Source organism: Canis lupus, chromosome 8, assembly GCF_003254725.2.
Source record: "Canis lupus dingo isolate Sandy chromosome 8, ASM325472v2, whole genome shotgun sequence".
NCBI classification, from domain to species: Eukaryota; Metazoa; Chordata; class Mammalia; order Carnivora; family Canidae; genus Canis; species Canis lupus.
The window spans coordinates 68,914,960-68,941,453 of record NC_064250.1 but is presented as its reverse complement, the minus strand read 5'-3'; the positions used below and the strand labels follow the sequence as shown (position 1 = coordinate 68,941,453).

The 26,494-nt window shown below is 44.7% G+C and overlaps 1 protein-coding gene across 1 annotated transcript in view; it reads right to left on the bottom strand.

The window, feature by feature from the left end:
• The window catches only part of WDR25 (WD repeat domain 25), a 142,677-nt gene that overhangs the window by 19,073 nt on the left and 97,110 nt on the right, over nucleotides 1-26,494 (bottom strand). The window contains 1 exon segment of the mRNA XM_049113475.1: nucleotides 23,157-23,287. Coding sequence (XP_048969432.1) covers nucleotides 23,157-23,287 — 131 coding nt within the window.

Sequence of the window (26,494 nt, the reverse complement as noted above, 5' to 3'; positions counted from 1 at the left end):
TACATACCATATAGCTATATTACATCAAAAATTCTAGAAAATGGAAACTAATTTATAATGACAAAACAGATTAGTGGTTGCCTAAAGACAATAAGCCATGGAGGAGCAGAAGAAGAAATTACAAAGGACCACAAAAACGTTTGAGGATGATGGGTATATTACTTAATTTGACTGTGGTGATGGTTCCATGGACGTATATGTACATCAAAATTTATTAAGCGAAAAAAAAAGAAAAAAACCTTATTAAGCTGTATACTTCAAATATGCAGTTTAATATAGGTCATATACAGCCAGTTTAATGTAGGTCATATATACAGCCACAAAGGGCTGACATGGGAAAAATGAAGGCAAAATAAAGATTTTTTTTTTTTAATAAACAAAAACCGAGATAATTCACTACCAGGAAGTCTATACTACAAAAGTGTTTTTATTTTTTTAAGATTTTATTTATTTATTTATTAGAGACACAGAGAAAGAGAGAGAGAGAGAGAGAGAGAGGCAGAGGGAGAAGCAGGCTCCACGCAGGGAGCCCGATCTGGGACTCGATCCTGGGACCCCAGGATCACGCCTTGGGCTAAAGGCAGCGCTAAACCGCTGAGCCACCCCGGCTGCCCTACAAAAAGTGTTAAAGTAAGTTCTTAAGACTGAAGGATAATGGGAAAAATAAATAAATAATACTAACAACAAATAAATGAAATATAGTAATTAATTAATTAATCAATTAATTAATTAATTAAAATAATAATTAAAAGTAATGAAATAGAGGCACCTGGGTAGCTCAGTTAAGTGTCTGCTTTTGGCTTGGGTCATGATCTCAGGCCCTGGGATTGAGCCCCGCGTCAGGCTTCCTGCTTAGCAGGGAGTCTGCTTCTGCTCCTCCCCACCTCACTTGCACATGCTCTCTCTCAAATAAATAAATAAAAGAGAGAGCAAGCATGAGAGAGACAGCAGAGGGAGAGAGGGAGAGAAGAATGTTTCCTACACGAATATTCAGGAAGTACATGATGAGAGATTTCTCCACTCATTTTTTTGAGGCCAATATTAATCTCACATCAAAATAAGACGAAGACAACACAAGAAAAAAGTATAAAGCCAATAATCCTCATGAAAAAAATAAAATAAAATCCTTAACAAATTATTAGCAACCAGAATTAACCATATATTAAAAAAATAACACATTATGACCAAGAAGGGTTTATCTCAGAAATGCATGGTTCTTGTGACATTTCTTTTAAAAATCAATGTAATTCACCACATTAACTGAATACAGGAAAAAATACAGATATGGTAAAATCATTTGACAAAGTTCAACAAAAATATATGACAAAAACCTTAAGAAAACTAAGAACAGAAGGTAACTCCCTTAAACTGACTTAGGATATTTATCCAAAACCCCTATCTCACATCACTCTTAACAGTGAAAGGCTGAATGTTTTCCCCGTAAGGTCAGAAATAAGACAAGGACATTCACTCTCACCACTTTTATTCAACATTATACTGGAGGTGCTAGTGATTGCAATACAGCAAGAAAAAGAAATAAATGAATACACACTGGAAAGGAAGCTGTAAAGATGTATTATTCACAATGTGATTGTGTATGTGAAAATTCCTAAGCAATCTATGAAAATGCTAATGCAATCTATGAAAATGCTAATAGGACTAAGACATAAATTTAATAAAATCACAAGACATAAGAAAGTTTATAGTATTTCTATATATTAGCAATAAATAATTGGAAAATTAAATTTAAACTAAAACTCCATTCACAATAGTATCCAAAACCATGAAATACTGAGGAATAAATTTAATACAATACATCCAATATCCAAAAACTGGAAACTATAAAACACTACTTAGGGAAATGAAAGGAGACCTAAACAGAAAGAGATGATACACTCATGGATCAGTGTTAAGATGTAAATTCTTCTACCACTGGTCTATAAATTAGACACAATCCTAATCAAAGTAATACCAACAGGCTTTTTTTTTTTTTTGTATCAATTGACAAAGTGATTGCAAAATTGAAATGGGAATATAAAGAACCTAGAACAGTATTGCAACCATAACAATTTTGAAAAACAAAAAGTTGGAGGGCATGTACTACCCAAATTCAAACACTGCTATAAAGACCTGGTAACCAAGAGAATATGGTGTTGGCAAAAGGACAGACATACTAATCAATGGACAGAACTGAGTACCCAGAAAGACACCCATAATAATAATCACCAGCTGATTATTAACCAAAGGTCCAAAAACAATATAATTGGAATGTCTTTTCAACAAATGGTGCTAAAACAACAAAGTATTCCACACAACAAAAATACAAGAAGAAACCTTACCTCATACCATTCACAACAATTAACTCAAAAAGGATCACAGACCTAAAAGTACAAGCAAAAGTATGAAAAATTTTACTTATTTATTTTTTAAGTAATCTCTACTCTCAACATGGAGCTCGAACTCAGACCCTGAGATATAGTAAGTCAGTCAGATGCCCTGGCAGTGTGAAACTTTTAGAAGAAAACGTAGGAGAAAACTTTTGCAACAGGGTAGGCAAAAATCTCTTAGAACACAGGAAACCATGGAAGGAGAGAAAACAATTGCAGAATATACAAAGAACTCCTAGAACTACTACTACGTTTTCTTCTGCTTCTCCTTATCCTTTTCTTTCATCATAATCATCATCATCACCAATATCATCTTACATGGGTCAAAGATTTAAACAGTTCCTTCAAAGAGTATTCAATATTCAAACCCATGAATCGGGAATGTAAAATTAAAACCACAACCAGACACCACTGAACACACACTCTAGTGGCCACAATAGAAAAGACTGACAATGCTAAGTGCTAACGAGTGCGAGCAAAACTCTCCCACACTGCTAATAATAAACAGTTTGCCAGATTATTATAAATTTATACATATACAGAACATACCACTTAGCAATTATACTCTCAGTTATTTACCAAGAGAAATGAACATATATATATACACACACAAAGACTTGCTCATGGATATTCACAGCAGCTTCCTTTATAATAAACCAAAACTGGAAACTACTCAAATTATCCACGAACAGTTAATGGACAAACAAGTTGATATATCCATAAAGGGAATACTACTTGGCAATCAAAAGGAATCCTGATACATACAATATGGATGGACACCAAACACACGTGAGCTGAAAGAAGCCAGATATAAAAGAGTATATATTGTATGATTCCATTTATATAAAAATTTAGAAAATGCAAAGTGCTCTGTAGTGACAGAAAGTGCATCAGTGGTTGCCTCGGGGATGAAGTACAGGGAGGGATTTACTGCCAAAGGGCAGGAGAGAACTTTTGGGTGATAGAAATATTCTATATCTTGACTGGTGGTGGGTCCATGGATGTATCCATCTGTCAAAACTAATTGAATTGTGCACTCTAATACATGGCAGTAAATTGTATGTAAGTGATACTTCAGTAAAGTTGACTTAAAAAAAAAAAAAAAGACACAAGACCCAGGGGACAAGAGTGGGAGAAAAAAATTAAAAAAAAAAAATACAGGAGCCTACTTTAAAGAGGTTCACTCAACAAATGTAGGGCAATTTGAGTATTGGAATAATAGCCACAACTGATTGAAATATATCAAATATGTTATAAATCTATGAGTTCACAATGATACTTAGAAAAAGCAAAACAGGGGCGCCTGGGTGGCTCAGTCCGTAAAGTGTCTAACCCTTGATTCTGGCTCAGATCTCATCAGGGTCTGGGATCTAGCCCCATGTGGGCTCTGTGCTCAGCAGGGAGTCTGCATGAGGATTCCTCTTTTTCCCTCTCCCTCTACACCCCCCCCCCCGCCCCACTCATGTGTGTGTGCACTCTCAAGGAAGGAAGGAAGGAAGGAAGGAAGGAAGGAAGGAAGGAGAAAGAAAGAAAAGAAAAGAAAAGAAAAGAAAAGAAAAGAAAAGAAAAGAAAAGAAAAGAAAAGAAAAGAAGAAAAGAAAGAAAAGAAAAGAGAAAAAAAGAGAAGAAAAGAAGAAAAGAAAAGAAAAGAAGAAAAGAAAGAAAAGAAAAGAAAGAAAAAAAGAAGAAAAGAAAAAAAAGAAAGAAAAGAAGAAAAGAAAAGAAGAAAAGAAAAGAAAAGAAAAGAAAAGAAAAGAAAAGAAAAGAAAAGAAAAGAAAAGAAAAGAAAAGAAAAAATATCTTCTCTGGCCCTACTCCAGACCCAGTGAGTCAGAATTAGAAGCAGAGCAGCAAGCACCCTGGGTGATTTGCATGCACACCACAGTGTAGGAAGCACTGCTGCACCCGTAACCACTAGTTTATAAGACATACAGGGAACTGAGGAATGTGATAAATGACACTAAAGGGGATGCAATAAGGAAAAGGAACACCCAACCAACTTATTCCCCAATGAATAAGTTACAAGGAAAACAGAAAAAGAAACAAATATTAAACAAGACCTGAGAGATTTATCAACCAAATGTTTGGATACTGACTTAAACAAAGCAACTGTTTGAAAATGTTTAAAATTATGAGGCAATCGGGAACATCTGAACATGGATTGGATATCTGACTATATTAAGGAATTACTGCTAAACTATTGAGGTGACAATGCTATAGTAATACTTTTTTAGAGTCCTTATCTTTTAAGGAAACAAAAGTATGTACAAATGAAATAATAGCATGTTTCTGAAATATGCTTCAAAATAATCCAGCAGTGGGGGCTGGAGGGAGGGACGGCTGGGAAAATGGGTATGATTATAGAGAAAAGCTTGGCTGTAAATTTATAATTGTGGAGACAGAGTTCTGGTTGCATGGAGATTCATCAAGAGTCTCTCCACTTTGATATATATTTAAATTTTCCAGTAATTCAAGGTCCCTTTACAGTATTCTGTGGGGAGGAGTGAGCTCTGTTAGTGCTAGCTTTTCTTAGTGTCAGCCACGCCTGAAGTAAGCAGAGTAGGGACCTGCTGAAATCAAACAGTAGGTATGTAGCAGACACTATTAAAGTAGAATTACAGCAACAGCAATACACATCTGTCCTGTTTTGTCCAGGATGTTGTCCCATCCTGCCAACAGGACCCCAGTGGTCTTCAGAGGCTGGGGCTGAGTTGCCCAGGCTGGAGGCAACGTGTTGTGTAATGAGACTCTGGAGCTTGGCAATTCTCCTACCTAGGTGCCAGTGGTTTCTATAGAAACCACCAGAGAATGATATTTCAGAGAGCACAAAGCGTCTCCACTGGCCTCCACCGGCTTTGTTCACACTTACCCATCAGCATCTGAGACCAGCCTATCAAAGCAGGCCTCATGGCTCATTTTTAAAATAGGTACAGCTCATTATAAAGCACCTGCTCTCAAACGTTTCCAAGGAAACAGAGGCCCCAAGATGCCCCTCTCTAAATTCATTAGCATTTAACACGCCTTAATGAGGTTTAAAGATGGCGTGCTTTAATAACCATACGCTGAGGGCGGACACCTTTCCCTTGTACATTTAGGTGTAACTGATGAGCTGGGCTCAAGCTCCCAGAAGACAAGCCTCGGATCCAAGCCTTCTTTGGGTCTGCATGGCTGTCTCCAGAGCCTCCCTTGGGGTTTGCAGGTCTGTGCCACAACTTAAAAACAGCCAGGGTGAAGGCCATACACTAATAGTCAGGCTAACCTTGTTTCCTAACCGCCCCCTATACACACACACACACACACACCCTCTCTCACATACACACACACTGTGTGCACTCCAGACACACACACTGTGTGCACACAGACTCCTAACCATTCCCTCACAAGTCGGGCCCTTTCATGCCTCTGTATCTTTATGCCTTTGTGTATTCTTTATGTCTAAAATGCCCTACATTGACTTTGCTGTCTAGAAAACTCCTATGCATCCTTTAAAACCCTCTGCCAACCAAGCCTCTCAAAAGCGTCAAGCAGACTCATCAGTTCCTTCTGTGGGCCTTTCATTACCCCTCCACAGCAGTTCTCATCACATTACATCTTAAATCCTCAATAGTTATCTGTCTCATCCCCTTCACTGTGACCTCAAGGATCCGGGCAGGGATGAGCCTCATTCTCCTCCATCCTGTGGCCACTTGCCACCCTGCAGGTATTCAGTAAGCATTTCAAGAATCCCCTGATAAATCAATCGAAACCAAGCAGCTCAAGGACACTGGCGGGAGTGAGCGAGTAAGGAGCAGTGAGTTATGTTGGGGCCTCTAGCCCCCCTAACAGGAGAGGGAGCTGACACAGCATGAGACCTCGGCTAAGCCTTTTCCAGCTACACTAAAGTGCTGGGGTAGGGAGTGGGTGTCCTTCATACAAACCACATCACAAAGTGTAGCCCTTTCCCGACAGATGGGAAAACTGTGGCCCAGATAATGAGAGCACCAAATATGGGGGACTCACAAGGGCCACTTGGGTCTTCTCCCCAAAGGGATGTGGGGAGGGGAGTGGAGTGGAGGGAAAGTCTGTGAAACTGTCCCTCAGACAACTCAGAGAGGAGGATGGCACCATCTGTCCAGAGCTACGTGGGAGGGCAAGGACGAAGGCCAGCACAGCAAGGGGGACCTCTCCCTGAAACTCCAGGAACTGCCTGAGGGTCCTGCCTGAGGCACCTTCTCTGGGTCCAAGCAGAAGCAGAATACATACCCAAGGGCAGTCTCCCTAAGTGTGACCCCTCAGTGCAGCCCAAAGTGCTGAGCAGGTTGCAGGGAGGGCGGGCCATGGGCCTCAAGCCTTGGGGGAGAGGGACATGAAAGGGATCCCTAGAGAAAAGCAGCCACCCATGTTCTCAGTCTCCAGGAGCCCCACCAACCACCCCTGGACAGGTCCTGAGCGGCCACCCTCCTCTGTCTTTGGGGGTTTCTGACCAGGTTTCTGGGCATCACAAACCCTCAGATAGCTGCTGGGGTCCCTAGGGCCAGGGTTCCCACTGTGGCATCTCCTAAGGTCCCAATTTCAGTTCTTCTCCCACATTCTCAGCATTCATACTTCCCAGGCCAATAATTAATTCATTTCTCTCTTTTAAAAAATTAATCAAAGACATAAGGGAGTGTATATCGGAGTCTCTGTTCAGCCTGGAGGACCCATGTTCTCACACTGGGCTAGAACATCCTCAGCCAAAAGTGCAGACATTTGACATTGCGGGCAGGCATGCTGCCCAACTAGGCCAAAGGCACAATCTCTACTCAGCTTTCAGCAACAGTGAAGACAGCTCACAAGTGCTGATTTCCATGATCTCATGGAGGGGCACAACCCTGGGGTGATCATTATCTGAGAATACCAGGATGACAAGTGGCACTAAATGAACACCTACTGTGTGCCATGCATCTTACTAAGTGCTTTACATGTGACTTCACTGAATCCTCATAACCAGCGGTTTAGGATTACCGGTCCCACTGTACTAATGAGGACGCCCAGACTCCGAGAAATCAAGTGGCCTGCCCAGGATCCCTCGGCTGGGTGGAGGCAGGGCCAGCATGACTCCCAATCTGCAGCCCACACTGGAACCTGGCCCCTCCCTACTGCACATCATAGTCTGCCCAGCCAGAGGCACAGAGTAGCTGCTCAATTAGTGCCTGCTGAATCTGAAACGAATCTGAACATACCCACAGAGAAGCCGTCACATTGGAGACTGTGAAATTTTAAATTATGGATACAGAACACTAGGGAAAGGAAGAAAGGCAGAGACAATTACATATGTATCCACGTTGCTGATCCTCTCAAGTGAAAAATTGGTTTTCCTCACTTTACAATGGAACCACGAATTAAATCGGGTTCTAACAGTACAGCCACCCCCAAGGGCAGCCCAGCCCTGCAGAGTGTGGGCACGGCCTATGAGTACCTTTCCCTGGCATCCCCAACACTCAAGAAGCAAGGAAGGGCAGTACACAGAGGCTCAGGCCTACTCTGGACGAGAGGTGGAGGATGTGGAGATCCTCTGCCTAACCCCAAACACAGTCCTGCCCCGTCCTAACAACTCTCCAAGGTGCTGGGCAGGGCGGGAGGGTGGTATCCATCTCTGATGAGGCACAGGAACCAACAAAGGCCACTGCGTAGTACACTAGCCTTGAGCTGGGCTCTAGAGAATGCCCCATGCCCAGCGCACTGCCCTCTGATCATCACCCTTGCCGCAGCTTCTCACCCTACAAAGCCAGGGAGGATCTCATGCCACCAGGCCTCCGGAAGAAGGAGCAGAAGAGATGAGCTGGCCTACTTCCTTGGACAGAAGAGGAGGAAGAGGTGAAGGACAGGGTCTCCTCCTGGGTGCAAGCAGACCTGGAAGCACACAGAAGCACAGCAGGGTGGAGAGGAGAATGAGTGAGCGCCCCCCTCCCTCTCTCCTGGGGCTCCTCCTGTGTCCCCACACCCATGAAAACAGTTGGACAGCAGCAGGAGCTGATTCATCTGATCAGGATCTTCAGTGAACACAGAAGAGGCGAGGGGGAAGCATAGGACTGTGGCATCCTCCCAGGGGACAGAAGCAGGGTCCCAGGGATGCTCTGGGTGCAAGCAGGGACAGCACCAGCGGGAGGGTGACAGCACTGGGCCCAGAGCCAGGGGGACTCCAGGCAGGACTCCTTGTTCTTGGCTCTCATCTAGGAACAAGCATCCTGCTGCTTGCCTGTGTTGTTAGCAGGACCACACTCTGCTTAACTACTACTGTTCAAAGTCCCCATGCCCCACAAACCAAATGGCTGCACTCAGGGAGGGTGCATCAGAGAGTCCTATACTGACAGCTCTCTGAGATGGGAGGCCCAGTAATCTCTCTCTGTCTGGAAAGAAGTCCCTCCTGGCCGGCCCTCAGAACCACTCGTGTACCTGCCGGGGGGGCTCCACTCCCAGTGCTGTGACCTTAGGCCCTTCCCCTGGCATCTCAGGACACCTCTATCTCTACATCAACTGTTGATTTTCCAATTTTTCTGTCCCACGTGACTCCAAATCCCGAATTCCATATTCATCAGGCTGCAATCTATGCTGACTGCCCGTCTGAGGCCTAAGGCCGGGGTGACTGATGTCAAAGGCTAAGGAAGGTAAACCAGAGCACAACACACTCAGTACCCTGAGACCAGGTCCACAGCCAAGATGGGCCCCAGACAGAAGCAGGCCTTGCTGTGCTGGCCCTCAGCTCCACTTCCTTCTGCCTCATGAGGCAGCTCCTTGTCCAGCACCCCCTGCTCCCCAGACCAACCAACCCCCTGCACCAGCTCTGCCTCAGGATGGAGGTGGGGATGCCTATTCTCACGTCTCCTAAAAACAAACAAACTGGTGCACCAACCCCATTCTTCAGGGTGAACAGGTAATCCCTCCCAGAAGAGAGTGGGCAGTGGTATCTAGGACCTAACCACACCTACCCCTTAATGAATTCTGTATCTCGGGATTTACACACAGAGATGTTTGCCTTAGTGCTGTAATAAAGGAAACACTGGAAATATGATAAATACCCAATTATGGAGGACTGGTTAAATACATTATAGTATACTGGGTAATTATTAAAAATTATAGCATCTAAAAACTTTTCAACAATATGGGAAACGCTAATGCTATCATATTAAGTTGGGAGAAAATTACATAAAAATGTAAATATGCACATAAAAACACTGGAAGGAGGGAGACCAGCTGTCAGTGGTGGTTGTGGCCGGGTTGGGAGGGAGTGAGTTATCCTCCCTGTCACAGTTTTCTGCTTCCCAAGGAGCCTACAAAGAATGCATCATTTTTGCAGTCAGAATGAATGTCTAGAGGACAAGTCCCATGCCGCTCTCGAGGCACAGGCACACGTGCGTCTCCAGGTCCCACGGCCCCTCCCTCAGCTGTTATGGCCCTTCTCCCACCTTGCAGCCCAGGACCCAGGTCTTGGCCCAAGATCTTGGGCTGCTCCTTCACAGATTCCTCTCTGTCATCTTCTTTGGAAAATAATTTACCTATGCCTTTTATTTATTAAGAGTCAGACCAAAAAAAAAAAAAAAAAAGAGTTAGACCAACTCCTGGTTTACAAGTCATACAGTCCGGAAAGGGATGATGTCCTCCTCCACCGCCACCATGCCCACGCCAGTCCTGTGAGCTGATGGCTGCGGGGAGGACTTGAGGCAGGCCCCATGCTGGGACCGAGGCTGATGAGAGAGACAGGCTGGGCTGTGTGCAGAGCCACCTGTGAGCTCCAAGTAAAACGCCAGAAGATGATGCTTGCTGCAAGATGGAAGACAGAAGAAGGTGGGCAGTGAGTGGCACTAAAGGCCCCAGGAGCAGCAATGTCCACTATAGCCACATTGTGGAAGAAGCCTCGGTGTCCATCCAAAGATGAATGGATAAAGAAGATGTGGTATATACATACAATGGGGTATTACTCAGCCATTAGAAATGATGAATATGTGCTTACTTTGGCAGCACATATTCTAAAAATAGAAATGACAAATACCCACCATGTGCTTCGACATGGATGGAACTGGAGGGTACTATGCTGAGTGAAGTAAGTCAATCAGAGGATAATCATATGGTTTCATTCATATGGGGAATATAAGAAATAGTGAAAGGGATTATATGGGAAAGGAAGGAAAATGAGTGGGAAATATCAGTGAGGGAGACAGAATATGAGAGACTCCTAACTCTGGGAAACGAACAAGGGGTAGTGGAAGGGGAGGTGGGGTTGGGGTGACTGGGTGACGGGCACTGAGGGGGGCACTTGACGGGATGAGCACTGGGTGTTATAGTTTATGTTGGTAAATCGAATTCCAATAAAAAATATACATATAAAAAATATAATCTGAAAAAAAAAAAATAAAGACCCGAAGGAGAGTGAGGAGCAGTTCTGGGGTGAGGCTATAGGGACAGAGAAGGAGTAATCATGCTGAGCAGCAGACAGAGGGGAAGGGACAGAACCACCCCTGGCCCATGTGGCACCCTGGTGCATATTAGAAAAAGATACCCCTTCAGGTAGAGACCACCCCACACCCAGGGCATGACTTGGCCAGCAGAATTTGGGCTGGATTCCAGCCCCAGCCACCCCTCAGCCAGGAGCCTGTGTGCAGTGAACAACCTGCACAACTTCACATGTTGACCCCAGAAGAGGAAAGAAGGCACAGGGTATCAAGGTGGTGGGAGGAGGGTAACCCTAGAGCTGCCATCAAGGTTTCTGGCTTGGTCTAGCAACTGGGTGGATCAAGGTACCAACAGCTGAGCATGAGGTGTTTCCCATAGCCTCTTTGAATCCTATAAATTAAGAAGATGTCCTACACATGGCAGGTGCTCAGCAAATGTTCAATGAATAAATGAATGAGGTGAGACAGATAATCAGACGCTTTTAAAGAAAATGTTTAAGTCAAAGACTGTAATTAAAACCTGAGAAATTTGCTTGGTGTAGAAAGAGCACACAGAAGGTGAGAAGAGACGTCTGCCCTGCCTTCCCTCTCTGAACACAACATAATGAGTGGACCACTCAGCACAGCCTAATCACAGGATGCACGGCAGTCTCCTCTCAGCACATTCTACCTCCTTTCTCAGCCTTCGCGCCAGATCTGCTAACAAGCACCAGGCAGTTTTCCTTCAGGGTAGTTTGGCAAGGCTGTGGCTGCCAGGACAGTCTGTCCACTGACGGGGCACACGGAAGATCCATGTGCTTATTAAACATCACAGTTGTCAACAGCACCCTGTATCTGGGGGTCTATCTGTTGGGGCATGGATTTGGGTTACATGAACCTTCCTAAAGTCATGAAAATCTCTGTGGAGTTAAATTGCAGATTCACAGTAATTTCTTCAAGAAATACTGCTAGAGCCACTGACCCCGTGCCAACTCACAGAAAGTCTGAGGGTGCTAAGATGGACAAGACCATTGTGTCCCCCAGCCCTCGAATGGCTCACATCCGGTCGGGGAGCATCCAGACCAGTGGGGTTTGGGATCAGCACCCAGAGGAGATATGGCGGAGACTACAGGACAGGGGTGGCATCTAGCCAGTAAAAGAGAGGAAATTCATGGCCAAGAGAAAAGTATGTTCAAAATCCACAAGGGGTCAAGCTGGAGAGTAAGCCCATTGCAGTCTGTTTCCCCACTAATTACAACTAAAACTCCAGGCAAAATACAAAAAGTAAATCCCTAAAGGCTGTCAAGGTAAACACAAGCACAGAGGCTAGAAGAGAGGGAAGGACATGAAGTGGCCAGCTCGGAGGTAAGCGGCTATTTTCTGCCTCTTTCTCATTTTCTCTAACAGCTTTGACCTGAGAGTAGGCCCCCAGTGGAGCTCTGGTGGCAGCTTCAAAATACAAACAGAAAAAAAAAAAAAAAAAAAAGAAACAAAAAGAGAAATCCACAAATCCACAATACAGTTGGGGACCTCAGCACTCCTCTCTCAATAATTGAAACAACAAAGAGACAAAAAAATCAGCAAGGACAGAACTAACTGAACAACACCATGAACTAACATGAGCACATTGTCATTTATAGAACTCTCCACCTAATAACAGCAAAATACACACTCTTCCCAGAAGCACAGAGAACATCCAACAAAACACCCCATATCCTGGGCCATAAAATAAATCTTAACAAATGTAAAAGGACCGAATTCATGCCAGGTATGTTTTCTGACCAGAACATAATTACACCAGAAATTAATATCAAAAAGATATCTGGAAAATCTCTATACACATTTAGGAACTAAACAATATATTTCTAAATACCCCACAGGTCACAGAGGAAATAAAAATAAAATTGGAAAATATTTTGAATCAAACAGAAATTAAATACGGCATATCGAAATTTGCAGGACGCATGCTTAGAGTGAAATGAGTAGCATTAAAATGCTTATTATTTTTTTTTTTAAAAACTTCATAGCAATCACCTAATTTGCCACCACCTTACAAAACCAGGGAGAGAGAATATTAAACCCAAATCAAGGCGAAAATAAGAGCAGAAATTAATGACGTTGAAAGTAGAAAGTGCAGAAAATCAATGTTTTATTGAAATGATCAATAAATCTCTAGTCACACTGATTAAGAAAAAAAGAAAAAACAAATGCCAATATCAGGAATGAAATAGAAGACAAAATCTAATAATAAAAGACAGAACCTGAACAATAATAAAGGTGCAACCACTTTGGTAACAGTCTGCAGATTCTCAGGTCACCACTAGAGCTACTCCATGACCTGGTGATCTTAGTCTAGGCAGGACCCAAGAGAAACAAAAACATATGTCCACACACAAAAACTTGCAAATGAACATCCATAACAACATTCGTAATAGCCCAAGCACGGCAACAATACAAATGTCCACCATCTTGTGAATGTGTAAATGCAATGTGCTGATGCATACGATGGAATAGCACTCAGCTATGAACAAGGGATGGAATTCTAGCTTCTTTGACAACGTGGATGACCCTTGAAAACATGATGCTAAACCAAAAGAGCTAGCCACCAAAGATCACACGTTGTAGGATTCACTTTACACAAAATGTTCAAGTCCACAGAGACAGCAAGACCAGTGGTTGCCCAGGGCTGGGAGATGCAGGAGGGGAAAAGGACATGGGGTGAGAGGTGACTTCTAAAGGGCACAGGGTTTCTTTCTGAGGTGACAGAAGCACTCTAAAATGACTGTGGGTGATGTTTGTAGAACTCCATGAATATACTAAAAACTAATGAATTATATACTTTAAATGAGCGAGTTGTATGGTATGCGAACTACATCTCAATGAAGCTATTACCAAAAAAAAAAAAAAAGTATTTAAATTATATTAAGACAAAAATAGTGAGGGCATCAAACCCATGATTTTTTTGGACGCCATTAGTTACAGCAAACTAAAATAGGTTTTCAAGTCAGAAAAATTATCAGTCAATTTCAATAAAAATATGAAGATTTCAAAAATCTCAAGATGAGGTATTCAGTGTAACACAGATTATTTTAGCGGCAAAATGTATTATGAAGGACTCATAAGTTAGAATTATATAAATATTATATTCACATCATTATAGGTCCAGAATCTGCTTTAAATTTTCTGATATACCCTATCGCATTTTTAAGGGCAGAAATCATCAAAGGGGTGTCTCAGGTCATCCATCCTGAGTACCGTGGTTCACCAGTTGTTGTCACACAATGTGTTCTAGTCAGCAGCTCACATGTCAGGTTTTAGGGAGGAGTCTGACTGGCAGCCCAAGGAAGGGCAGCAGAGTGGGCAGGCTGGGTAACAGGTATCTGAGATTCTGGATTCTGGGACCATTCCCCTAGCTCTACCTAAGATTTTGGAGAACCTGGGGGACACGCAGGGACACACACACACACACACACACACACACACACACACACCCAGCAGCTGCCTACAAAGGCAGCAAGTAAAGCAGATGGATCCATCACACATTGAAGAAACGGACATCCTCAATGGGGGTTTCTTCTTCTAGACCGGTTGCTCCTAGAGGGCAAGGACTAACTGGATTTTGTCACACCACATACCTGGTATCTGCTGGGGGCTCATATACCATTTTTATGACATCAATAAATGAAATGTACAATTAGGGGGAGGAAGGATTTAGAAAAAGCCCTGGGTTCAGATCCACGGCCCACAGTGGCTGCCAGCCTCTGTGCCAAGAGCTATCCCTCCTCGAACAGCTTCCTCGCCTATACGGTGGGGGCAGAAAGGCTGCACTCACAAACATGCTGGGACTCTGTTTTCAGGTCTGAGGCAACAGGGCCCACGACAGCCCTGACCCCAGGCACAGAGCTGCATGCAGCAGCACTGAGTGAACATATGAACGGAGCACACAGCACTCACTGACAAAGTGCTTTATTTACACACACGACTCAAGTTTCATTCATGCTGTGAACAGAGAGCCCTGCAAGGGTGTGGGAGTCAAGCCACCTGGTTATGGTCTTATCCCCACCATCAGTGGGCTGTGTGCTAGCTGAATGTTGGACTGAACCTTTCTGAGCTTGGGTGCCCTGCCAGTGGAATGGGGTGACAGCTGCCTTGGACCACTGTGCCCTGGATGAGCTGTGATACACAGAGAGTGCTCAGTACAGGGACCAGCAGGTGGCAAGGATCAGTACCAACTGCTGGCAGCTAGCTGCCAGAGAGCACCCCAGCCCCACCCCCACTCAACAAATAGGGAGGGCACCAGCAGTCCAGAAAGGACAGGAACCAGCCAAAGTCACAAGGAGTAGAGTGGCCACATGGCTCTCTGCACCAGGCTCTCCAAGGCCCTTCCCCATCTCTTGTCTCTGCTAGCCTCCTAGTCTCATCTGCAGACAAAGTTTGGTTTGAGGCAAAACTCAGAACTATAGAAAATACAAGGAGTTCAAATAAAAAGTCTTTTTAATATAAAGCTGATGAAAGAGACAAATAGAAAGTAATCAAAACCTCATTAGGGCAAATAAGCAACCTGCCTGCAACACCACGCAAACTAATGGCACTGAGTCTCTAAAACAGCTGCCATCACAGAGTGTACATTTCAGGGCAGAAATCCTACAAAACACCACTTGGGAAGCTCACCAGAGCCCCCAAGCTGTGGCCCCCAGGGCCGTGGTTCACAGCTCTGACCGAACCTTAGAATCACCTGGAGAACTAGGGAACCTCATGCTTTGGCCACCTCTGGACAGGGTGGCTGCTGAGCCAGCAGTGCTCTTGGGGTGCTTCTGGCCACTGCATCAGCCCAGTTCCACAGCCACTGGCTGCTATGCTGGCTCAAAGCATTCCCACTCAGGGGAAGGAGCGTCAAATTAGCAAATTAATGAATGGTGGCTCAGCTTCTACTTCCTGGGTGGGCTTGATACACGGGATTTTTAAAACTTGGTCTTGATCAGGGCTGTTAGTCATTCACGTGATAGCCCCACCACCCTCCCATCCAGGGCCTACAATATGCTCAGCACTTTGCTAGGTGCTGGGAACAGAGCAGCAAATGGGGCAAAATCACTGTCCTCAGGGAGTTTCCATTCTGCTGGGAAGCTACACACACGAGGGAGAGGCTGTGATAAGAGGCTGAGGCGAGTGTCCAAGAAGTCAGGAGGGAGAGCCAGCAGCCTCCCCCACTATCATCTGCGTGTCAGGACACACACTGGCAGAAGGGCTGGGACAAAGCTCCAGAAAGAAGTCAAGAAACTAACACAATTTCTGGAAGTCAGGACGGCTCTTTACAAGCTTAAAAAAAGAAAGAAAAAGATGTAGAATAAGCATGAAATATTGATGATTCATGTGAAACCAACACTGGAGCAAAAGTGAGCTGGCCTATCAGAGACACGTTATTGTGAGAATTTATCCCAGAATGGGTGAAGGGTCAGTGTTCTGGAGGCCCAAACAGGTCTGAATGCATCTGCAACTCTCCTTCTTGGGAGCCAACTAGAGCACCAGCTCTGCCCACAGAAGGGAAGAAGAACCAGGGCAGAAGCCAAGATCCCAAGTCAGGAGCCACATGTCCTAGATTTGCCAAAGTGGCTCTAATTTCCAGTGCTGGATCCTGCTCAACTGAGAGGTAATTTGCTGAGGTTGGGGTTCCATACTTTAATCTTGCAAAAAGAGTGATCTGCTAAATGTGCATTATGATTTTTAAGCCCCTACAGTTTTTCTTATAAGTTTGATTCATGGGACACCTAGGTGGCTCAGCATTTGAGCATCTGCCTTTGGCTCAGGGCGTGATCCCCAGTTCTGGGATCAAGTCCCACATCGGGCTCCCTGCGAGGAGCCTGCTTCTCCCTCTGCCTGTGTCTCTGCCTTTCTCTCTCTGTCTCTCATGGATAAATAAATAAAATCTTAAAAAAAAAAAAAAGTTCAATTCGTGACACAAGGGTGAATATAATACCTATGTTAACTTGGTTCAAACTACGTAGTCCTCTTAAAGTGAACGTTACAGTAACTACAAAGCAAATATCCTGAGCATTTCCCACAGTGCCAATAGGCCCTGGAGAGCTGGGACCATGCATTACATGTCTGTGGCTCTACCCCCCCGCGCCCCCCCCCCCTGTCCACATTACACTCATAGCCAAGGACCTGTGGGGCTGGAGAGAAGTGAGGCCAGCTACTGTCATCTATCAAACACCAAGAGCACAAGAGCTCAGAGCCCACCAACTACTGTGCTGTCAGAACCATAACAATATACCTCACATAACGCAGGATCACCCAAGCTTCTGTCCTCATTTCCCAAGTGACCAGTTGTAGCTGAACTGCAGCTAGCCCTTATATCCCATTTGTTGGAGGGCCATTCTATCTGTTCAGAGCCCAGGGCAGCCAGTGCCCCCAAGCCAGGGGCAGGAAGGTGCTGCTTCGGGGCTCTGTCATGATCAGAGGAACAGCTAACTCAGGTTACTCCTTGAGCACCTGTCTGGTCCAGGCCCTGTGAGAGATGCTGAGGCACAGGCATGATTCAACTCAGCCCCTCAGAGGCAGCTCTAAACACCTGTCAGCGGAAGGAACTCACAGTCAAGTAAGAAGGCAAGGAGTTATCACTGAAATAGGTCACAGACAGTGGGGGGAGGTCAATCAAGGATGAAAGCCAAGGGAGCTCACAGCCCTGGCTTTTCAAAGTGTGGTCCATAGACCATTTGCCTCTGCATCTCCTAGGAGCTTATTAAAAATCCAAGATCTCATGTGCAATGGACTGAATGTGTCCCCCCGCCAAATCTGTATGTTGAGCCCTAATCTTCAATGTGATAGTATCTGGAGAAAAGGCCTCTGGAAAGTGTTAAGGTTTAGATGAGGTCAGGAGGGTGTGTCCCCCATAATGGGACTGCATCCTTCTAGGGGGATGGAGAGATTGTAGCTCTTTCCCTCCATTATGTGAGGACCCAGCAAGAAAGGAGCCCTCTGCAAGCCAGGAGGAGAGTCCTCACCAGAACCCGACCATGCTGGCACCCTGATATTGGGCTCCCAGCCTCCAAAACTGCAAAATAAATATCTGTTGTTTAAGCTCCTCAGTCTATGGTATTTTGTTCTAATAGCTCCGACAGACTAAGACTGTCAACCTCACTGCACACCTGCTGACACAGAATCTGCATCCTAACAAGAGCCCCAGGTGCTCTCCGGCACACAGGTAGTGTGCAAAGCCATGCTTTATGAACGGCTTTGTCCTGCCCCTTGATTATACCAACAGGGAAACCACGGCTGAGAGAGACTGTAGTCTAGGGGGTTTGCCTACAATCATCCGTCTGTGTGGGTGGTACAAGGAGGCCATGAGCCCAGGTCTCCCGCAGCTCAGGTCAGCAGCACTGGAAGCTGGGAAGGGCTTATGGAGAGAGGGACCCTACAGTGACATGAAGGCCAACCCACAGGCATCCTGGACTCCAAGCCACACCCGTGTTCAAGCACACTATTGGGAGGAAGAGGTCAGAGATCCTGCTGGTGGTATTACACCAGCTTGAGCGTGCGTGCTCAGCTGACTCACACGGAACACATCCTGCTGACCTGCTGGAAATGAAGTCAAGGCACTTTGCAGCAATGAGAGATGTGCTCCAATCATCAAACCCGAGGCAGAGAGAGATCAGCCAAGAAAAGAAGAAAGAGAAGCCAAACAGCCCATTTGCTCTAATGAATTGGGCTGGCCCCGAGAAGTCCAGAATCCCAGCATTTATCATTTGGCTCAGCTTAAGGGTCATAAAATTCTATGACTGGAAAGTAGCTTAAAAGTTCTCTGTTCCAACTACTCTTCAGACTCCGTTTTCTCAGACTGTGGCAAGAGGTTGTCTGGCCCTGCAGTGGTGCTCCAGGGATGGGCTCACTATCCCAGCACAGCATGCCTCAGCTCTATCCTTGGAAAGCCTTCAAAATGCTGATTCACTTTGATCCACTGATTTGAGTTCTGGGACCCAAGTTTAAGGAAATAAACCTCAAAAATAGCACCAGATGCACAGATATATGTCTTATAATGGAACATATAATAAAGTAGACCTGGATGGTCTGTTTGGAGATTATAACAACGATAGAAAATGCTCATATACTTTGACTGAAGACTGTTCTCTAGAAAAGAAATTCTCTGAGCACAAAGTTTCTGCAAGGATGCCCCTAACAGAGTGAGGCAGAGGGGCACCCACCCGTCAGCCTCAGCTTCAGACTCAGGAAGATAGTCTCGAGAATCAATAGAATGACAGATGTCACAGCCAGACATAGCCACAGCAGGGCCCAGCCAGGTTCTGCAGCCCATGTGGTCTGTGTTGCAACTACTCAGCTCTGCCACTGTCATGTGAAAGCAGTTCCAGATGATACACGAATGAGTGCATGTGGCTGTTTTCCAATAAAACTTTACAAAAGCAGAAGGCAAGCCGGATTTAGCCCTGAGCTATAGTTTGTTGACCCTCATCTCCACTTTCACATCTACTCATTTTTTTTATTTTTTTTTACATATACTCATTTTAAATAGAGAGAGAAAGAGAGAGAAAGAAAAAGGAAAAAAGAGATACTGTCTAACGTAAGGAAATAGTTTAATAAGTTAAGCCATTTGAAAACAACTTATTTGATCCGTATTTATCAACTGCTGATTTATGTCAGACTCTGCTCTGAGCACCAGGGATAAAGCAAGAAGCAAGTCAGCTAAGCACTCTGCATCAAAGGGATGTACTAAAAATTCTGCAAGAGTGTGTGATAACAAGGAAAACCCTTACATTACCATGTTATGTGAAAAGTAAAATATAAAACTGAGTATAAAAATATGATCAAGCAATGTTTAAAAAAAATACATGCACTTAAACACACACACACAGAGAAAGAAAAGAAAAGAGAAAAGAAAAGAAAGAAAGAAAGAGAAGAAAGAAAAAGAGAGAAAGAAAGAAAGAAAGAAAGAAAGAAAGAAAGAAGAAAGAAAGAAAAAGAAAGAAAGAAAGAAAGAAAAGCACTACAACGCTACTAATATCTACCTGTGGCTGTCTCTACTACCCCTTCCCTTTACTTCCCTCTATCTTCCCATTTGTTATGTGATCACATATTACTTTCACAATAAAACAGTCCCTCCCACTGTATTTAACGGGGAAGCTGCTTTTTAAGCTAAGGGTCTGTGTCCCTCCTGCCTCCACCTGCAGTTTTTTTTTAAGATTATTTATTTATTTATTTATTTGAGAGAGACACAGAGAGAGAAAGAGAGAAGGGGGCAGGGGCAGAGACACAGGCAGAGGGAGAAGCAGGCTCCATGCAGGGAGTCTGATGTGGGACTCGATCCCGGGTCTCTAGAATCACGCCCTGGGCAGAAGGCAGGCGCTAAACCGCTGAGCCACCCAGGGATCCCCCCACCTGCAGTTTTCACCACTGTTCCTGAGGGTAGTCCAAAAAAGCTAAGCTGCCCAGCCCCAGACTTTCATCCACACAGGAGACGGTGGGAGAGTTCAGCACCAGGGACAGCGCCAGGCATCCACAACGGCCTGGCAGGCTCAAAAGGGAGCCACCTCAGGTGGGAGCCAGGAGGGCAGGGACCCTGTGCCTTCCCTCTCTGGTCCACTGGCTGCACCCATTTGAGACACTCAGGCAGCACCTGTCAGAGGAAACATAACTGAAGCAGGGGAGAGCTGTCTCTGAGCCCACTGATGCAAATGGAACTGGCCCGTGACCCAGACCGGGAGGAGAGGCAGTCGGGTTGTCGTTAAAGAGGAAGTAAAAACAAACATTGCACAGATCCCTGTATCCGCATTATTAGCTTGGGAGAGACTCGCAAACATGCCAATACCAGTCACAGCAACATCTGCTTCTAATTGCTTCTCCCCCAGCATTTTCAGAGCTTGTCAGATGGTGACTGCCCTAGGAGAAAATCCAATATTTTTAACAAACTCTTAAATCAGATGGCGTCCTTGGTGAGTAATCTCTTACGTATTTGGTCTTTGAGGCTAAAAACAGTAAGCACACCTTTAAGGGACGTGGCCGTCAGCAGGGACTGGGTAATCGAAGGTCCCTCTTCAAACAGCATGACTAAGACTTTCCAACACACGCAGCCCAAATATAAGTGTTTCAGTGGTTCTTTTTTTTTTTTTTTTTTTAATTCCACTGTGTCCACTTCTTTATGGGTAACTTTTCTCTCTTTTCTGAATATTTTTGTAAAAAGAAGTTTCTTCATAAAAGAAAAATGTGAGATTTTTTTTTTGAGATTTATTTTAAAAGAGTACCTTTTACTGTGCTTTAGTTTTCCCACGTGTGAAGTACTTTATGCAAGATACCTCTAGACAAAACTTTACATTTTCTTTAAAGAAGCTGGTCTTATGTTCTCAAAACGCCAACAGCCCATTCCAAAGCCGGTGCCTTCTTGCAGTGGCCAGTTCAACTTTCACATCTGGGAGATCCAAGGTGGGGCAGAAGGCAGTCCTGGAGGGAAGCCTTTAAGGTACCACCTTTTGATACTGCGGCAGGCTGGAGTTCTTCACGGTGGGACTTTAGAGCTCCCTGAATCCCCTAAATCACAAATGCAGGAAGACACTCTGAAAGTCTGTACCCTCTTCTTTCAAAGTTAAACTTAACATGGGTTTTATTCTTAACTACCCTACAGGACTCAAGTGGCTGGATGCCACCTTCAGACAGGGGTGGTGCTTCTCAGATTTTGAAAACAAGTCATCCTAAAGTCATGGAGCACCCCAAAGGCAGTCAGGCCATGGCTCTTCCTCACTACTCCTCCATGAACCCATCCTCAGCCCTGGCTTCTCTTCTCACTGCTAACCCCAAGTGAGACTCGCATGCCAGGGGGCCTCTCTGTCCAAGGCCAGAACACTTGCCCAGAGTCCATGCCCTGCCAGGTCAAGTCAGTCACTGGTCCTCACACTCACTTCAAACTCCTACCTTCCATACATACACATTCCGCATAACTGCCTTTCTCCTTCATTCTCTCACTCAACGATGGCTTGCTTGCTGAGTGCTTTCAATATCCTAACTGTATGCCAGGCACTATTCTAGGAGCTGGAAGTCAACAGCAAACAAAACAGACAAAAATCCCTCCCCTGGCAGAGCTTACATTCACGTGAAGGCAGAGAGGCAAATACACAAATGTCTAAAATCCACAGGATGCCAGGCGGTGATAAATGGTAGGGAGAACAGTGAGGGAGTGACCATCAAGGTGGTCAGGGAAGTCAGAGAAGGCCTCACTGGAAAGGTAGTATTTGAACAGAACCCTGTAGGAGACAGGGAGGGAACCTCTACAGAGAAATTAGGAAAAGAACATTCCAGGTGGAAGGTGTAGCAGGGCAAAGGCCCTGAGGCAGGAATGTGTGGGTGTGTTTTAGGAAAGGCAAAGACACCAGTGGGGCTGGAGATGGTGAGAAGGGGGTAAGGGAAGATCATGTGGGCCTTGTGGGCCACTGGGGGGACACTGGCCTTTACTATGAGTGAAATCAGAACCCAGAGGTTCTGACCAGAGGAGAGGCACATCCGACTTACACTATGATAGATCACTCTGGCTGCTGTGCTAAGAACAAACTGTGAGGAGTGGGGAAAGAGAGAGACCTACAATGGAAACTACTAAATTATCCCAGCGAGAGTCAAGGGCAGCTTAAACCAGAGCTACCACAGGATTTGCTCATGGTTTAGACGTGGGGATGAGAAAAAGAGCAGAGACAAGGGACAATTCTGATGGTTCTCGCCCACACACCTAGATGGGTGGAGCTGCCATTTATCAAGTGGGTGAAGGCAAAAGAAGCAGCAGCTTGGCAAACAGTGGGATGGAAACCACTTCTTTGTGGGATCATCATGACCAGACTTTTAGCCCCAGAAGGAACATGGTCTCTAAGGAGCCTTATACACTAAGATGAAAGTACTCACCTGAATGGCGACCTACCCCCCACACACACATGCACACAACACACGTGCAAGCACACAGCACACATATACACATGTGCACACACATGGGTGCATACATACATATGCATGCATACACATGTATATATGCACACAGGCATGCACACACAAACAGTGCTGCTCCACACCAATTAACTGCATCCATACATTATTCCCTTGAGTAACCCAAAAGCCAATTCATTTTATACCATCTGGAAACATTTGCACACAGTAGATGCTCAATAAATGTTTTCAATAACATGCTACACAGAATCACACCTCTGATGTTTCAATATCCTAACCAATCAAGAATGTTCTTTAAAAACATCTACACATTACGTTGAGCACTGTTGAAACATGAAGTGGTAACTACCCCATCTCCAGGGTCCCGCACCTAGATGCTGGCCCGCCCCCAGGCATTCACACCTCTGCAGCAAACTCTCCTGTGGAGAGGCCACAGAAGGAAGACGGGCATCACCTTGCCAGTCCTTATATCCCAAGCTTTGACTTCAGGGTGGAAGCCTCCACACACAAAAAGGCTGTGGTCTTTCGGATGAAATTTCAAGGTGGTGATTCTAAAGTCACTCTGACCACTGAAGAGCTGGGTTCCTGCAACACAAAACAGAGAATAAGGAGTTAAAAAATACTTGGATCACAAAATAAATACCTTAAAACTCAGATGCCATCTGGTGTAGAGCTACGGGCAGACACAGCCCATCTGGGCCCAAGGGGGCCTTGAGACTTTCTGGAAGCACAACAGGGGCGGCAGCAACTTCTGCCTCATGTTCTGGCCAGCCCTGCCCTTGATTAGCTGAACTCCCCTAGGGCTAAGCTAATGGCTGGACCCATGAACACCACCTTTCTTGTGTTCTGTAAACGCCATGCATCAACTCATCTTAGCCACACAATGCCCTACACCTGCTCCACAACTGGAAGAAGCCAAGGCTCAGGGAAATTAAGTACATTACCAAAGCTGCACGGGTAATATAGAGATTACTTACTTAGGAGTCTACAAAAGAAAAAGCAGGATGCTCCAAAGTGGCCTTTTTAGGATCAGTCATCTTACAATCATAACCTTACAACAAACTTATGAATGGTTTACTCCAGGGTGTAACAGGTAGGGGTGATATGATACATTGGGCAAAAAATGAGAACATGATACCACGAGGGCCTGAATGCCAGCATGGATAGGTGATATGCCCAACTGGGTCTCACTGGTTCTGCAGGACTCAAGACAGTCCCTATCCTTTACATACTGCCCTGAAACTGCTGTCACACACTCATGTGCACTGTGCAAATGTGTGTGTGTATATAGACACAGTGTGGGAAAAGTCTCTTTTGTCACTGTGATCTTTCAGAGGTAAGCTATATAAATAGGTTGAACACAGGCCATGTAGGGAATGGAAATCTGACCCTGAACTCAAGTCCGTTGGGTTCCAAAGCCAATACTCCTTCCCTCTATACGGTGCCACCTTATATCCCAGAGCACTGGCTGTAGTCTTCATGCGTTCAATTCACCACCACTGAAAATCTATCAGAAACCAGACTGGTCTTGGAAGCCATTCTCACCACCAGAAATCTGAGTGCTGCCTCTGAACAGGTCTCCAGGGGACATTCTGCACATTTTGGGCATGGTACCTGCTATGCAATACACCAGGAGCTTGAAGGTGGCATCCCTCAGATATGTCAGCAAGGGCACACATAGCCTAAGAGAAACAACCCTGACTGCCCCTGGCTCACAGAAACTCCTTTACTGGCAAAGCAGTGGGCAGTTAGGGACACAAGAAGCTGGTGGCCAAGGAGGAGACCAATGTGACACCAAGATCTCAAGCATCATTTCCTCTTACGGGAACCCAGAAACCATGTTTGCTCATTCATTTCAGAAAGCACTTCCAGCTGCCCTGCTTTGTGTTCAGGACCCCTACACAGTACTGTACCAGCTCACCAGGTAAGGAAATGAAAGTCATCGATTGGTACTCTCGAGTTACAGCAGGAGCCTTTATAAATCCAATTTGCCTAGATCCATGGTCTCTGCACTCTTCTGACAGCATGCCCCATCAAGGAAAAGCCCTTAAGCACGTATCTCCAAGTTGTTTGTTTGTAAGTTACACAGTGAGCTACCATGCCAATAAATTATGAGCATTAAAATACCAAAAATAAACCATTTTAAAGGATGAGATAAGGACAAAATAACCAATATTTAAAAATATATCTTAACATGCCATTTACTAAGTGTATCAACAAATCTCTTTGAAATGTGTTATAACATTTTTAGTGAGAGCTACTGAACTGGCTCTGCTTCCACTTTTTTTTCAAATGTAGGGAACTTTCTGTGACTCACTGATCTGAAAGGAGCCCAGTTATGGCTTCACTAATCAAAGTCTGTCAGAGCCAGCAAAGACTTCTCCCAGAGATGCACGGACCTGGACAGAAGACATTCACCACTGGCATCAAGGGAGAAAGTATCTACTTCCATCCACCACTGACACAAAGGATTTTGTGACTATTTTTACTAGTGAAGTTCCATTTCCCCTCAAGTCAGAGAATGGTTCCTGCCACTAATTAGAGGGCATTACTGCATTCTCATATTTTTAACAATCAAATTCAAAATCCACCAAAATTTTCATTTAAAGGATTTTAAAGGAGACCAGAAAAACTGCTCTCAAGTTAATAGTGCAGGCATTAGTGTTTTTAAAAGGTGACACATTCATGTAGTTCTTGGCAACAAAACTTAGAGAATGATGGAAACAAAAACATCTGGTTTCAAAATGTTCTTCCCATAGTACAACCTTCTTGGAAAGCAGTTACTCTCCTGTTCTTTATTAAAATGTGTCACCTTTCCCATGATGGACAATTGTGTTGATTTATTTCCTAACATCTTCCAGGGATCCACAATCTGTAGTTATGTGTTATCCGAGAAACTTTGAGAAGGACTTGAGGTTTTGTGAAAGAAGACTCTACATTTCTTTAAGCTCAACAAGCCCCTAACTGTTGCTGAGACATGCAGTGCATAAAGATTTTCAAAGTCACCCTATGTTGCTGCAGTGTTGTCATGAGCTGGCCACTTAGGATCCTATCATCTGTAATAGTGAACGGACTGTAAATAAACAACAGCCTAGCTGTCCAACCCAATGGGAGCAGTTAAGGCAAATACAGGTGTCTGCCTGGTGGAATATGGAAAAGCTGTTTAAAATTGGAATCATGGGCAGCCCAGGTGGTGCAGCGGTTTAGCACTGCCCAGGGCGCGATCCTGGAGACCCAGGATCGAGTCCCACGTCGGGCTCCCTGCATGGAGCCTGCTTCTCCCTCTGCCTGTGTCTCTGCCTCTCTCTCTCTCTCTCTCTCTCTATCTGTGTGTGTGTGTGTGTGTGTGTATCTCATAAATAAATTATTTTTTAAAAATAAAAAATAAATAAATAAAAAATAAAAAAATAAAACTGGAATCATGAACAGGGCTCTTTGGCAAGATGGACAACGTCCATACCTATTCTTGAATTACAAAAATATTAAGTAGGGATTGGTATGGACAGACTGGGAAGAGATTCACCAACTTGAAGTGAATTGTTCTAGGGGTAGTGAGATAACTTTTTAAATTATACTAATATTGTCATAACTTTTTATTTAATAAAGAATTCTTCTAAAAAAGCATCGGAGGGGGATCCCTGGGTGGCTCAGCGGTTTGGCGCCTGCCTTTGACCCAGAGCGTGATCCTGGAGTCCCGGGATCAAGTCCTGCGTCGGGCTCCTTATGTGGAGCCTGCTTCTCCCTCTGCCTGTGTCTCTGCCTCTCTTTCTCTCTCATGAATAAATGAATAAA